This window comes from Fistularia commersonii, chromosome 8 (assembly GCF_037954325.1).
Source record: "Fistularia commersonii isolate RoL2024-O1a breed Wild chromosome 8, RoL_Fcom_v1.0, whole genome shotgun sequence".
Classification (NCBI taxonomy): Eukaryota; Metazoa; Chordata; class Actinopteri; order Syngnathiformes; family Fistulariidae; genus Fistularia; species Fistularia commersonii.
This window is the reverse complement of record NC_141291.1, coordinates 12733410-12748784: the sequence shown is the minus strand read 5'-3', so window position 1 is coordinate 12748784 and position 15375 is coordinate 12733410. Positions and strand designations below refer to the sequence as shown.

General features: G+C 40.1%; 1 protein-coding gene across 1 annotated transcript in view; it reads left to right on the top strand.

The window, feature by feature from the left end:
- The window catches only part of dok6 (docking protein 6), a 52427-nt gene that overhangs the window by 34110 nt on the left and 2942 nt on the right, over nt 1-15375 (top strand). Inside the window, exons 4-7 of the mRNA XM_086151230.1 lie at nt 1782-1901; nt 6276-6465; nt 6789-6927; nt 8129-8234. Of these exons, the coding sequence (XP_086007356.1) occupies nt 1782-1901; nt 6276-6465; nt 6789-6927; nt 8129-8234 (555 nt within the window). The remainder of the gene's footprint in view (nt 1-1781; nt 1902-6275; nt 6466-6788; nt 6928-8128; nt 8235-15375) is intronic.

The following is a 15375-nucleotide window of genomic DNA, read 5'->3' as shown; positions in this document are numbered from 1 at the left end:
CAGAGTGTCAGTAGCTTCATAAGGTAGACCAGGATGAATTTAAAAACCCAACACATTCAATTCAAATATATTTGATTAAACAAATTCATTAACAACGTCATTTCAAACACTTTACTGGACAGAGCTACATATACCATAATTCCACAGGGCACGGAGTTAAGAAGCTTCAGAAAGATAAACAACTCCACTATTTGCTTCATTTCATACTTCGGTAACTTTCACCAAAAGCACATGAGACAATTGGAAATTTTCTCCAAAATAAAACAGTTTTTTCTTACTCAACAGAAAGGAAAATCGTTCTTCACAAAACAAGAGAGAGCTACACAGACTTTCAATTCTGATGAATTAAAAAATGTGTCTCCACTTAACCTCCAATTAATAATTTCATTCTTCTGGGGGGAAAAAAAGCCTTGTCCCTTTATGTGCAAGATGTCAAGTGTTGCCACACAGCTCTCCGCAGGACTGCTAGTCACATTGCTGCTTTCAAAAGTTAATGGTCATTTAGCAATGTCTGTCGCCATTCATTTATTATTGAAATTTCTAATGCGAACAAAACTTATGTTCAGAGTAAATCAAAAACTGCCCCTATACTACTTGGCTTTCCACTGCCAGTAACATTGTGTAGTAGTTTTTGCCCTCCAGTCTGAATACAGATACTGTACCACCGCTGGATCTTTTACTTCCAGTCTGATCCCATTGTGCCGTTGGAAACTACAGGTGTCTGCAAAATACCAGAGCAGATCAACCATAGCACTTTGAAACATTGTCTGTCATTCCAGGTGATGTAGATAAGAAAAATCATCCAGTCTCTGGGAGAAAATAAAAGACATGAGTGATATGGCAGCATAAAACTGATTTAAAAAAACAACATATAACAATTCCTTCACTAACCAAAGAAAAGTAGCTTAGATTATTTTGTCTGTGGAGGTTCTCAGTCATCTAGATCATGATGAATTCTTGTTGAAATCTTTTCTTGGCAACTGGGCTTGAATTTCTGCAGTTCAGTTTTAAGAGGCTTCTTCAGTTCACAACTGGATGAATTGAACCTGATGAGGCATGAATTGTCTTCAATTGAAGATCCAGAAGTCCAGTCGCCTTTTGATTTTTTTTGGTTTTACCAAAGCAAGACTGAGACAAATTTTAGGCACTGATGAGATTAAAATGCTGTATTCGTGTCAAATCTTAAACTGGTTAAAAAAAAACAGGTGGATGAATCGTCTAACTCAGACAAAATGTATTTTTACTAGAATGCCAAAGTCTTTCCTCCTACTATCTCATTTTGTAACCTGTGTTTGTTTCTTCCTAAAATATCATCTCCATTTCATAGTCAAAGACCTCCTTCACTTAAGGAAATAACTTATTGACTACTTAAATAAATGATTACTTGTTTGACTGCAGGCACATTTGCTCCAACACATCTCCTGATACTGTGCTGCCTTGGAAGGAAATATTGGCATGGCGATGCAGGGCAAACAAGATCTCATCTGTTGTCAGCTGTTACTGCACCCACTGCCCCTTTCAATCTGTACTTAGTCAATCAGATTGATTTTTCTTCCCCTGCTGCTGTAATATGTACCCATGCCCTTTACTTGCTACATTTCATTTCTAAGTTTCATTGTTAAATTATGCAAATGTGCACATGTGAGTTTAAAAAAAGAGGCATACCTCTGGGAGATATTGGTGGTGTGTTTGATTATTTCTGCAGTCATAGATATTAAAGAGACGTGTGTGTTTGATGGTGGACCAGTTCTATCACTGTGCTTCCACACGGCTGCGTGCAGAGCTGGATGCAGAGGAATGGTGCAAGCTGCTGTGTATGGAGTGCCTGGGCAGCCGTCTCAACGACATCAGCCTGGGAGAACCAGACCTGTTAGCAGCGGGGGTGCAGCGGGAGCAGAACGGTGAGTGCCCAATTAGTTCCAGCTAATACAGACAGCCATTCGGGGTCAATTCCCTCTCTTAGCCACCATCAGAAAGTTTGCCATCGCAGTCCGAGTCTATATGTGTTAATGCAAATGAGCCCGCAGAGAGTAATTGGAGAAAACAATCCAATCTACAATTAGGCCTGGGTGTTAAGGGACTTTTATTTATCGATATGATCCCAAGTCCCCTGTAAAGATCTTTCGTATAAGCGCATATTTGTTGAACTTCAGAAGTATATTACCATGCAGGTATATATGTTTGTCCGTGTGTGATTGTGTGTGTGTATTTGTGTGTGTGGGTGTATTTTGAAGGAAACCTTTGTGTCAGTTAGTGTACAGGTCACAGGCTGTGGTCAGGGCTCTGTTCCAAGCCTAATGAGAAGTGCTGTGCATCACTGGCTTCCCTCTTAATGAAGCTTGTCACAGAGATGGATGAGATTATGGCTCCTAAAGCCATGTGAAATAAATGTACTTCCCCACATATTCCACTCACAGGAAATGGAAAAGAGAGCAGACAACGGGGCACTGCTATCACAGCAAAGCTCATTCTCTGTGCAGTTTGTACACTCGCGGAGGAAATCGAAAAAGCAAAAGGCAAAAAAAGAGTTCAAAGTCATAAGGGGGCAAGTCATTGAAAAGAATCTGCCCTCACCTTATTTCACAGGCAACCCTAAAGTGAAGTTGTGTTCTTTAACATTGCTTCTCTTATTTAGATATCAAAACAGAAGTTTTTGACTGCCGTGTTCTGCACCAAATTTAACTTTAACAACAAAATTCCTTGTCCTCGTCTTGCGGCAGGAGTCCCGCTGTTTAGTGCTCGGGGTGAAGTCGCAGTCGTGTGTTGTGAAGATAATAAAGGCAGTGCCTCTCTGTTTCTGCCACAAGTGAATGAATCCAGAGGTTTCAATTAGAAGTCTTCCCTAAACAGCAGGGGCTGATAATTAGATCATAGTTCATTTTCACTGTCCCTAAAAATACACCACACTATGACTTGGCCATTTTCTATCCACTGTAGGCACGTGGCTTTTTTTTTTGACTCATTCAGCATAGTTAGTGAAAAGTAATTTAGATTATGAAAAAAAAATGTCTTTCTCTTGCTCACTCTTTCTTTGTCTGCCTCATCCGTAAAGTGGGTCTTTTTGTCAAATGTATATATAGTTACATTTTAAAAGTGGAGAAAGCCTTCAGTAATGATGACGTAGAAGCCGTTCATGTGTGCAGAAATGTCAGGCCTCAGGAAAAGCTGTCCAAAAGTATTTATTGCTTTAATAATTTGCCTAATTTCAAGATAAGAAGGGCTATTATTCTATAACAAGTAATATCCAAATTCCCAATACCAATAATTGATTTTGCGGTATTTATTAATATCAGAGTTATATCTGTTGTAATGATAAATGAACATTTGTTTTCTATCCTCAAAAACCTAACTTTACTGTACCAAACAGTGAAATACTCAAAGCCCCCCTCCTTTACATGCTTTAAATCTAAGCTTTACATAGCGAAGGCTGAAGAATAATCCATCTGCTGATAAGAAGTCAGACTTAATCTTAATCTGGCTTTCATTAAACCTCTTTTTGGGATTTAAACCAAACAAGATCCCAAACTATTGTGCATTGACAGACTCCTTTTTTCATTTCTTTCTGCTGTGACTGATAACACGTGAATGTAAATGTTAATCGTTTTGTTGCTAATGGTTATATTTCTTGTAAAGCTTTAACAACTGGGAAGTTTCCTTTTTTTCGCTGAGAGGTAGATGTGATGGCTTACAGTACAGCCTTCCCCAGGCTATATACCTATAGCCCAGAGACAGTTTAGTCTACCTCAGTTTGACCTGGCAGGCTTGTTGATGCGGACAAAGCCAAGGGAGCTTGTTCACCCTGCCTATGGTCATTATGGCAAGCGAGGCCGCTTGCAGTAGGTTTGTACCCTATAGACCAGGGGTGGGCAAACTACGGCCCGCGGGCCACATCTGGCCGTTGGCCTTTTTATTCCGGCCCGCCAAAGATTGGTACAGAATTCATACTTGATGTGAATGATTGAATGATCGGATCAATGAATGTGGAACAGGAGATATTTCATTTTTGGAGCTACTTGAGAGCTGAATGACACAGATTGGCTTCGTGATTTAGCCTTTACTGTGGACATACCACATGAATGAGCTGGACGTGAAGTTACAAGGTAAAAACCGGTTTGTACATGAAATGCAAGCAAACGTCGGAGCCTTCAAAACCAAGCTAGTTTTATTTTCAAAGCAAATGTCAGACAATGTTCAGACAAATGTCAGACAAGTCTGATATGTACTGTTAACAAATGCGTTTTTTTTTTTTTTCAATGTATTGTATCTTGCGGTGACCTGGCCCGTCTGTGAAATTTAAAGTCAATGCGGCCCCTAAGTTTTTTTTGGAGTGTTTTCCCTTATCAATTGAATATAATTCCTTGTAAGATTTTTTTTTTTGACAGTCTATGCTGAATAAACTGTGGAAATGTGAATTTTGAAGTGCTCCCATCAAAGATGAGCATGCTCAGTGAGGATGGAGTTAGTTTGTTGATGGAGTGCTTTTTGGTGGGGACAAAAAAGACAAAAAGACAAAAAATGAGCTTTCAAAGCACTTTTGCAAGCAAGAAGAAAAGAAGAGCTGAAAAGAAGAAAAGAGACCCTGTCATGTTTCACCTGACCAGTCTCAGCCAGGGCCCTTCACAGTGTCTTGGACTGCCCATAAGACCAAACCACCTCCACTGAAGTTCCATTCTTTTTGGTTCTTTATCTCATAACTCCTGATCTTCTTGCTTCTCAGGTTCTCTTTCACAAGATTCTTCTCATTAAAGTGTACTCTGGCAATATTGCAGTGGATTTTTTTAGAATTGCAAATCTGATCTCCCTCCACAAAAAAAAAAAAAAAAAAAAAAACTGGCAAGAAAAAAGGGACTTAGGTAAATTGCTTTGAAGCATGCAATTAATTGTTAAAGGTGCATCGTGAACAATTTGACCAACTGTGGACGTTCCAATGGGAAGCAATAAATCAGCAAATGATTTTCAATCCCCTATGAAATCCAACTTCCCTGAAATCCAGATGAATTTGAACCCGCCCAACATATTGGCGGGAAAGAGTTATAATTAGCCACATCTACGTTGCCTGAAACAGACTGATTTATCAATCTGTTACACTCAGTTTTAATCTTCAGGATGACATTGATTCTAACTGATTTCCATCTGCAAGGGGGGTTCACGTTTCCCTAATTAATCATGGGAGACAAACATACCAGCCAGGATCTGATGTTATTTCAAGTCGACACTGACGGGATGGTAAGAAATCAAAAAAAGATCTCCCCTTTGAAAGATGCTCGGAATGTGCTTGATTATTTAAAGCAATCACGACTACAACTCTGAAATCATAACTGAGTTCGGACCTCCTAGGTTGAAATGTGTGTGCTGTAAACTACTAGTGTAAAACTTCTCAACGGGTAGTTCATTATTTTGCATAAATTCTCAATTTCACTCATTTCATGAGCAAAGGGATGATGGATATACTTTAAATGGCTGAGAAGAGTCCAATGTAGGCGGGATGGGTTGGTGGGGGGGAGGGATTGGATAGGAGATGATGCTTATTGTATACTAAAGTGACTCACTACTATTGCTAAAAAATAGTAGGAAGTGCAAGATGGGTAGTTTATCAAGAAATGCACATTCAAAGAGCTGTTTACAGCAAATTATTTCTCTTGTTGAAATAAAAAGCCATGTCTTTTGAATTGATCTAAGCAGCAATGTATAAAAGTGCAAAATATGAAACCGTCTTTCCTGAAATCATGGCTCCGGGAACTAAAAATAATCCACTGACCTTATGTAGATCTTATGTAAGCAGTTTAATTAGGAACTAGTTTCTTTTCCTTACACTGCATCCCCAAACATGAGGAGGCATTATCCTCTCTTGCACTCTTGCACTTGCACTTTCTTGCTCCAACAAAATAACATTTCGGGTAAGAGAGTGTTGAAAAGTCCGTTAAAACTCTGCCCTCTTTAAAGAAAATGAAAAAAAAAAGTTACAGATATAGATATTTCATTCAGTAAAAAATTCCAATTAAAGAGACTAGGTTATAAGATGTGTTTTATTTATACATAGAGAATTTAATTTATTAATTAGAATCCCAAATTCTGGATCGATAATTAATTCACTTCTCTGCTACAATTTCATAGTGCACTTACTCATTACTTAATAATTCGATCCGGAAAACGGCGCGAAACGGGCATTCAATGGAATTTCAGCATTTCTATGGCAACACACTGCCTCCTTGTAACCATGTAGAAATTTCTGCAATTTATCTTTCTTTCTTTTTTGCTATGCATGTTGTCTTTAGAACGTTTCAATGTCTACCTGATGCCCACACCCAACCTGGACATCTATGGGGAGTGCACCATGCAGATCACCCATGAAAACATCTACCTGTGGGACATTCATAACGCTCGCCTCAAACTAGTCATGTGGCCCCTCAGCTCCCTTCGCAGATATGGCCGTGACTCCACCTGGTTCACTTTTGAGTCCGGAAGGTGCGTATGCATATCGATATGTGTTTATGCGATGCTTTTGAATATTGGAGATTGTATTGTCTAAAGAGGGGGGAGAATAACATAACTGTAGAAAACCTAGAAAGACTTCAAACAGACATTGTGGATACATGACTCTGAAAATGTGTCAGTTTGTTTGCATGCAGTGCAAACTAATGTAAATGTCTACATTTATTGGCTGTTTATCTGCGTGTCTCCCTGTATGGGCACATTCAACCATACGCATTTGTAAATTGGCAATCAAAGAGTGAGCACCATCAAAGTGTGTGTACTTCTCTTTGTCTGTGCTTCTGTTCCTGGCGCAGGATGTGTGACACTGGAGAGGGTTTGTTCACGTTCCAGACGCGGGAGGGGGAAATGATCTACCAGCGGGTCCACTCAGCCACGCTGGCCATTGCCCAGCAGCATGAGAGGATGATGGAGGAGATGGAAAAGAGCTCACAGGTGATTTTTTTCTGATCTCCACTACTGTTAAGGGAGTAACAATATACTGCGGGCCTCCTCATGAACCATAGCATGGTTCAAAGATATCACAGTAAATTCAGTGAAGTTTAAGAATGTGAAATTGTGCATCAAAAATAAACAAGTTGAACAAGTCAACTCATTTAAAGGTTTGACCAGGTTTGATCATAGCAATCCGCCGCAGCTCACAGTGAATCTTGACAGTTTTATTCATGTATTTCTAACAGTTCCATGGTACTAATAGAGTATGAGTGTCAGCATCAGTGCTCCAGAGATGATTTTGATTTATGAAAATAGTGTCACTTTTGTTCTGTCGTTAATGTATCCCGTCGTGTTGGATGTCTGATTGAAATACTACCAACACACACCAAAAAAGGCGCTTTGTGTAAATACAACAAAGACCATGCAGCTGTACACAAACATCCCCTTTCATTTTAAACATTGAGTTTTTCTCCTTTATATTTCAGTGTTCTGCACACAAGCTGTTTGATTGAGGCTGATCAAACATGCATTTCATCTTGGGTGCATTTTTAGAAGCCATTGCAGACTAAGGCACTAAATCATTTTTTTCACACAAGATTCGCTCTCTCTCCTCTCTCTCTCTCTCTCTCCTCTCTCTCTCTCTCTCTCTCTCTCACTCACACACACACACACACACACACACACACACGATCACTCTTAGGAGTACTCATCTCTCTGTGGGTGGTGCTGGTCGGTCTCTCAGAAGTGTTGCTTTGGACCAGGAGCCCTGCGACTCCCTGTGGTCTTGTTGGCCGCTCCCTCCTTCCAGCACAACACTCATCCATCCATGGCTTCCTCCTTTTTTCCTTCCTTCCTGCCTCCCCTACTCCCAACTATCATTTGTATGCTTTATTTATGTAGGCCTGCCTAGTGTTTGACAAGCCTTGACCATATGGCTGTGCTCTTGGACCCCACCATTTTGGAACATTTCCAAATACAGCATTTACCACCAGGTCTATAAATCACACCAAAAGCTACATAAAACTGACCAGTTGCAGTTCTTGCATTCAGGAGGCAGAGTGTTTATGAGACATATTTTGTATAACAGAAGGGCAATCTGGCTTGGAAAATAATACAGGTCCATGTGTTTCATAAAACAGCAGTTTCCCCCTGTGAGTGATTGTGTGACTGGAGGAAACTCACGCTATCCTGTGTGTTTCAGATCCACTCCAAAGAGATGCTAACTAAGTCCATCTCCCTGCCACGCAGTGCCTACTGGCAGCACATCACGCGTCAGAACAGCGTGGGAGATCTCTACAGTTACCAAGGTACAAGAATAACGGTGCTAATTATCATATGCAGTGTGTGTCGCTGTGTCTTTACCTTCTGGTGTCATTGATGATATACAGTTAGGGCCAGAGATGTTTGTACAGTGACACAAATTATGTAATTTTAGCTTTGTACAAAAACATATTCTTGATACAATTTTATAATCAATTAAAGTGCAGACTCTCAGCTGTAATTTGAGAGTATTCACATCCAAATTGGAGTAAGGGTTTAGGAATTACAACTCTTTAATATGTAGTCACTTCTTTTTCAAGGCTGCAAAAAAAAAAAAAAAAAGTATAGCAGAAATAGCAGAAATGTTTGTAGAGGCCAAATCAACAGTTTGGTACATTCTGGAAAAAAAGAGTGCATTGGTGAGCTTGGGAACTCAAAAAGGCCTGGGCGTCCACCGAAGTGGTGGAAGATCGCAGAATCTTTTCCTTGGTGAAGAAAAACCTTTTCACAACATCCATTCAAGTGAGGAAAACTCTCCAGGAAGTAGGTATATCAGTGTCTAAGTCTACCATAAAGAGAAGACTTCATGAGAGAAAATGCAAAAGATTCACCACAGGGTACGAGCCATTAAGCAGCCTCAAAAATAGAGGCCAGAATTGACTTTGCCAAAAAAGCACCTGAAGAAGCCAGCCCAGTTCTGGAACAGCATTCTTTGGACAGATGAGTCTAAGATCAACCTGTACCAGAATGATGGGAAGAAAAAAGCTTGGAGAAGAATTGGAACAGCTCATGATCCAAAGCACACCACATCTGCTGTAATACATGATGGAGGCAGTGTGATGGCACGGGCATGCATGGCTTCCGATGGCACTGGATCACTTGTGTTTATTGATGATGTGACAAGACAGAAGCAGCCGGATGAATTCTGAAGTGTATAGGATTATACTTTCTGCTCAGATTCAGCCAAATGCAGCAAAGTTGATTGGACGGCGCTTCACAGTACAGATGGACAATGATCCAAAACATACTGCAAAAGCAACCCAGGAGTTTTTTTTAAAGCAAAGAAGTCGAATATTCTGCAATGGCCGAGTCAATCACCAGAGCTCAACCCAATGGAGCATGCATTTCACTTGCTCAAGTGAAAACTTAAGGCAGGAAGACCCACAAACAAGCACTTTACTGCAGCTGAAGACAGCTGCAGTGAAGGCCTGGCAAACATCACAAAGGAAAAAAGCCAGCGTTTGGTGATACCCATGGGTTCCAGATATCAGGCAGTCATTGCCTGCAAAGGATTCTCAACAAAATACTGAAAAGTAACATTTTACTTTGGGTTATGTTTATTTGTCCAATTACATTTAACCCCTTGAAATGAGGATCATTTGTATAAAAATAGTCACAATTTCTACATGTTTAATCATGTATAGAGGTTTCATTCAACCTCTTGAATTAAACCTTAAAGTATGCACTTCAATTCTATCAGTAGCTATTTCATTTCAAATCCAATAAGGTGGCATGCAGAGCCCAAATCATGAAGATTTTGTCACTGTCCAAATATTTCTGGGCCTAACAGTATGTACCCTAATTGATAAAGCGAAGGAACAGCATGTTAGAGAAACACGAAGATTGATGTTTTCCTGCGTTCGCAAAATGCACGTGTAAACATTACATTTTCTTTACAGGGGAATATTAGCTTGGAAATATTTGTTGACCAAAAGGATGTGAGACATAACAATATTAATTGAACCCAAAATCCCTTCAAAACAGGGTTACAATTATTATTGATTGACCCTGGAGTAAACACAGTTCTGGATGTTTTAATTAAACAAGTTCAGTGCAGCATGTAACAATCACATTTTGAATATTTATAAATCTCAACCCCCAATATTTATTTATGCCATAATATTTGAGTATATTAAGTTTGTTTAGCCATGGCGCAAGTATTTACCATTTTATTTTTAGATGTTCTTTCCGTCAATAAACTGTAAAAAGCAAACATATTCTTGACTTTTTGGACTAAAGTATTGTGTGTGGGTGTGCATGTGCACACTTGGAGCTCACAGGATATGCCCTAATGCCCATGGGTGATGTTGCCGGTTTTCTCGTGTTGACAGCTTTGCACACACTGAACACACCTAAACTCATATACACATGCCTGCACGTGTGCATGCGGTTGTGTACACGAAATGTCTAGATAGAGACCAGAGGTAGAAAGGTGATTAGTGTGCTGATGAGATTATACTCTGTCCATGGTATTAGTTGATTAGTCGACTTATTTGAGGATTATAGGCCTTTCAGCTTTCACTGATAGAGAGCCAGCCAAAGATGAAAGTCGCCATGACATCATAATATTCTTTGAAAAACTAAGGCTGAGTTTTTTTTTTTTTATTATTATCATTTAATTGTGGCCTGATAAGCTTTAAGGCAAAATGTGTATCTTCCTTTGAAACGCCAACATGTTTTTGTTCATACAGTCAGCAGAGAAGCTTTGGCAGGGTATTTTTTTATAGACTCGGTCCCTATAAACTGTACTTATAAACGCTTCCTCTCTAAACTCCGGTGAGCCGAGGATTCTATTTCATTCATCAGCCTGGCATCTCCACTTGTCCGCCTACACCCTCTCTGCCTGGTTCAAGAAACAACCTTCCACCTTTTCCTGCAACTGCTTATACACTTCTAGCACAAAAGGTTTAATCTCCCATGTTCTTCTGAATAAACTGGTAGCTTCAGTACACAGTCGGGGAAGAGTAGGAGATTCAAGGCAGCAATGAAGGTTGGACTAAGTGGTTTGTTTCTCAGTGCAGCTCATCTTCAAATGTCCCGTAAAGCAGAGGCATCAAACTGCTGGAAGGCTGATTCACATCCCATTTAAAAGAATGTGTTTGTCATCAGCATACTTTCCCACAATTACCAAACATTCACAAACTTTGATAGATGTTTCTTCAGTAATTCAGTGTTTAAAAGAACATAAGAGCTGTGGTGTTGTTGCCCCAGTAAGAGGGGCTAAAGCTTTTGTTTTGATTTTGCAATCCAGAGTGGCTTGATTTCTAAATTGTTGCCACACAGTTTTATTAATCTAAGCGGGTCGGGTGTTTGCTAACTACTTCATGAGAAGCATTTAGGTATAGACTTTGTCAAGACTTTAGCCAAAAAGGGCAGGAGGATTGAGCCCCATTGCAGGGCAAGGGGCTGCTTTTGAACTTAAAGGGATAAAGTCTTTCAAAAGGGGGGAAAAAAGTCATAATGCACACCAATCAACACTTTACAGACTTGACAGCAACATGTCATGAGTATGAATTTGGTACAAACAGGGAGGCCACCTCGGGTTCAGATCAGGCGTAACATCAGACATGGAATTGGGAGTATCACAAAGAAATAACGCTTCACATGGAATCAAAATACACACCGTAAATACGATCAAGAATAAGATCGGGGGTTCAGATCAGGATGAGACAGTAGATCAGGGATGACATCAGGGCATTGGGGTGCTCACTATAGGCTGCGCACCACACTTATGCAATACAATTAGGACCAGGTCGAAACAATCAAGGGAACAAAGGGGAAAACAGGTGTAGACAGTAAACAGAGCATGATCGATTTCTGAAATGATTGTTATCTAAATTACAGAAGCAGGCATAGGAGACGCCTCAGAACAAAGCACAAACAGTGGAACTGGCCTAAAGAAGTGGTCCGTCAGTCCGGACCACACCGAGCTTTGCATGTGGACCTTACATTTGTGCCACTTGTGGGAAGCTGAGGCAGGGTATTGTCCATCTTTAGACTGAAGAAAAAGAAACCATATGTTAGAGAAGTCAAAATGAGCCCATGGGCAGAAGAGGAGACTGTGTATAGAGGTCAGCTTGAAATGATACAGATACATTTTTTTTTTTTTTTTTAAGTTTCCCATGTGATGTTTGGGCTAATGATGATAATGATTTTTTTCATCTCAGTATAGAACCAGTGAAACAAAGTGGTTCTCTATGACAGTAATTAGATACGCAACGTAAAGTTCATCGATTTGTTTAAAATTGTGATGTGGAACTCAAACCAACCGGATCCAAGTTAATCAAGGGAACAAAAAGGGAACTTTGTTTTGTGACTTTAGGTTGTGAAAATATCCAGTCACACCTCAGCAAATGTTGATATTCTTGAAGGGACTCAGCGTTGTGGATTGTGTATCGCCAAATCTGTTTTGCACTTGTGAGTCAGCACACCTGTTGTCATGGGTTATCACAGGTTTTCAAAACTCTAAGAAAACAGCTGGTTTGCCTGAGCAAATTTGGACAAACCTACAATAATCAAGGACGTCTGTACACCGTAAATTTAACAAAAGTAGTAGAGCACTGTAATACTCAAGGGACAATAAATAAATAAGGAACAAACATGAAAGTATAATATGTACATTTTGTGGTTGGAGGATTTGATTTTGAATGAGTTTCCTAGCCCTAATGCGAACACAACATTGTAAAGAAAGGGTCTGGACAAAAATGGAGGTAGGAAATAAGGTTTCAGGACCATTATGACTGGCCGGCTTACTGCCTTGGCTGCATCATTGTGTGCATGATGAATATCCAATCAGCACAGTCAATTTGCTGAGTCATACGCTGGTTGCTTTCAAATACCTTGCAGGTCCAGGGGAATAATTAAGGAACCTCACTGGTTTATTTCTAGATAACAGAGAGCCTGGCAAGTGAAATAGTATAACTCCTTTATTTTAAGATAAATCACATCTGCTCACTATTTAGCTGGAAAGATCTCAGTGTTACCTCCCAGGCACTTTGTTTTCCGGGATTGAAAGTGATATTAGTCCATTTTTTTTTCTTTTTTTTTTTCAAGAAATCAAGGGACTTAATGTCGTCCAATGCTGATCATCTGGCAATAGATAAATTACTTCCCAAAGGATTATCTTTTAAAGTAAAGCGGAATATAGATCTTCTGAAACCACAGACGGTCGATATGTGTTCTTTATCCAGCCTTCCATATCTACCTCCCCTGTTATTCACTCTATTCACCGAAACCGCCGTGCTGTCTGAGTTGGCTGATGCATAGTAATAACTGCACTCTAACTTTCTGATTTGCTAAAGCAAGGAAGCAACAGAGGAAGCTGGAGGAATGCTTAGATTATCCTGGATCAATTTGTATTTACCAGTTTGTTTAGTATTTCATGATATCTCACTATCACATTGTATTTCCTAAGCTCCATATTCTAGTGACCACAATGGAATCGAGCACTGTTCTTGGTTCGATCGGATGGCAAAGATATAGGGGGGATTTTTCAGAGTGGGAGCGAGTATAAAAGACGGCGAGACAAGATGATGGGGGAACAGGATAATAACACTATCTGTTGTCTTACTGGTGACATAGAATATTGTAGATTTAAATGCAAAACTCAAACCACCTAGAAAATTTCACTTAGGCAGGTAAAACATAGTTCGACCGTTTTGCTGTTTTAGCACCGAGGCACACAAAAACATTTTAATCTCAGTTGAATGTACATTTTAATTACATTTGATGTTTAAGATATGCAAGACCAATGTGATTGTGTGTCAGTATAGCCCATTTACTATACAAACACTTGATGCCAGCAGTCTTAATCTCTACTTTTTGGTGCCGGCATCCACTTTCTCAGGTTACAGCTGCTGCAAGGATGTCACCTGGGTTATCACAGTGAGGAGGGAAGGTGGCGAAAGGTGTTGTGGGTGTGTGTGTGTGTGTGTTAGTGTGTATGTTTCTGCAACAAAAATGCATGCATGAATAGCCGCTTGTGTGTCTGGGCCTGCCATTGTATCTATCAATGTGGATGTGTGGGTCCTGTCCAGCTCAGCAGCTGCCACCCCAGGCCAGATAGGATGACGTGACCTTCCCCGGTAATGAAAAGGCACTGACAAATCACTGTCTGCTTCTCATAGGAATACAAGCAGGAGAGATGCTGACACATTTTTTTTGTGCTAGTGCCTGTATATTTTTGTCCCACACTTAAAAATGAGGCTCTTGTCATGGGTGTGGAGTAGCACAAGTACAGGTGTTTTTGACACCCTTCGCCCTCTGTGTGCGCAAGGCTCCGTGCCTCCATCCCAGCCCAAATTGGCCCTAGTTGAGGAGAGGGGTGGGCTTGGCAAAGATATGAGAAGGATATGCCTGGTTGCACACCAGTCATTTTAACAATCTATTAAACAAAACAGCAAGAGCAGTGTCCCTTTTTTAACCTGCACTGTCAAAGTGTTTTTCTAGGACGCAGACTGAGGTCTAAAAAGCTGGAAACTTTTTTTTTCGCCTTTATTTCAGATGGTGGAAAGGAAAATATGTCTCTGTATGACTCACCTATTATGGCTGGAGTTTTAGTCTCATCCTCACACCTACATCAGACCTTTCTGTGCCGGCGGTTTGCTTAAATTACACAAGAAAGATCCCTTTTTTAGGGTCTTTAGTCCTCTGCCTTATTTATTATCGTAACTTATTATTAATCCTCCCTCTTCACACACTGTCTTTTAATTTTTTTTAACTATTCTGCACTGTGAGTCCTACACACATTCACACAGCCTCTTGACATTGGTTGTTAAATTGATTGGGTTATGCATTATATTCTGTGTTGGCAGTAGGTTTTCCCAACATCTCACCATCACCTTTGCCGTCACCATGACAGGTGCCGCCAGTGCCACACAGGAGAGACAGCTCGTGCATGTGTATTTGCAGTATTATAAAGGATTTGCAGAGCTGAAAATCATATTTGCCAATAAGAACTGAGGGAAAAGCAGAGAAAATGATCTGTGTCAATTCTGTCTCTGTGGCCCTGCAGGAAACTAAAGGGAAATTTAATTTTGTTAATCAAATTTCAATTAACCTCTGGAGGTAAATTGATTTGAAACATACGGAAAGTATTGATGTGCAGCTACTTCTCTTAGCCAGTTATATTAGTAGATACCGTCTGCTGTAGGTCAAGGGGTTGGGGGCGTTTCACTTGATTGGCTGAATTAGGTTTGCACCTCCTGAAATATTGATCACTGGCTACTCCTCCCTCATACGGTGCATGATCAGCAGCCTGCCACCCACTATATGCACAACCTACCTCAGAGTGCTTGTCTCCAAACAGTATTCTGATATATTATTAATAATCTCACAGTCACACTAGAGCTGAAAGCTGCAAAAAGCATTCACTGAACCATGGGGAACACCTCACCAATTCATTCAAAT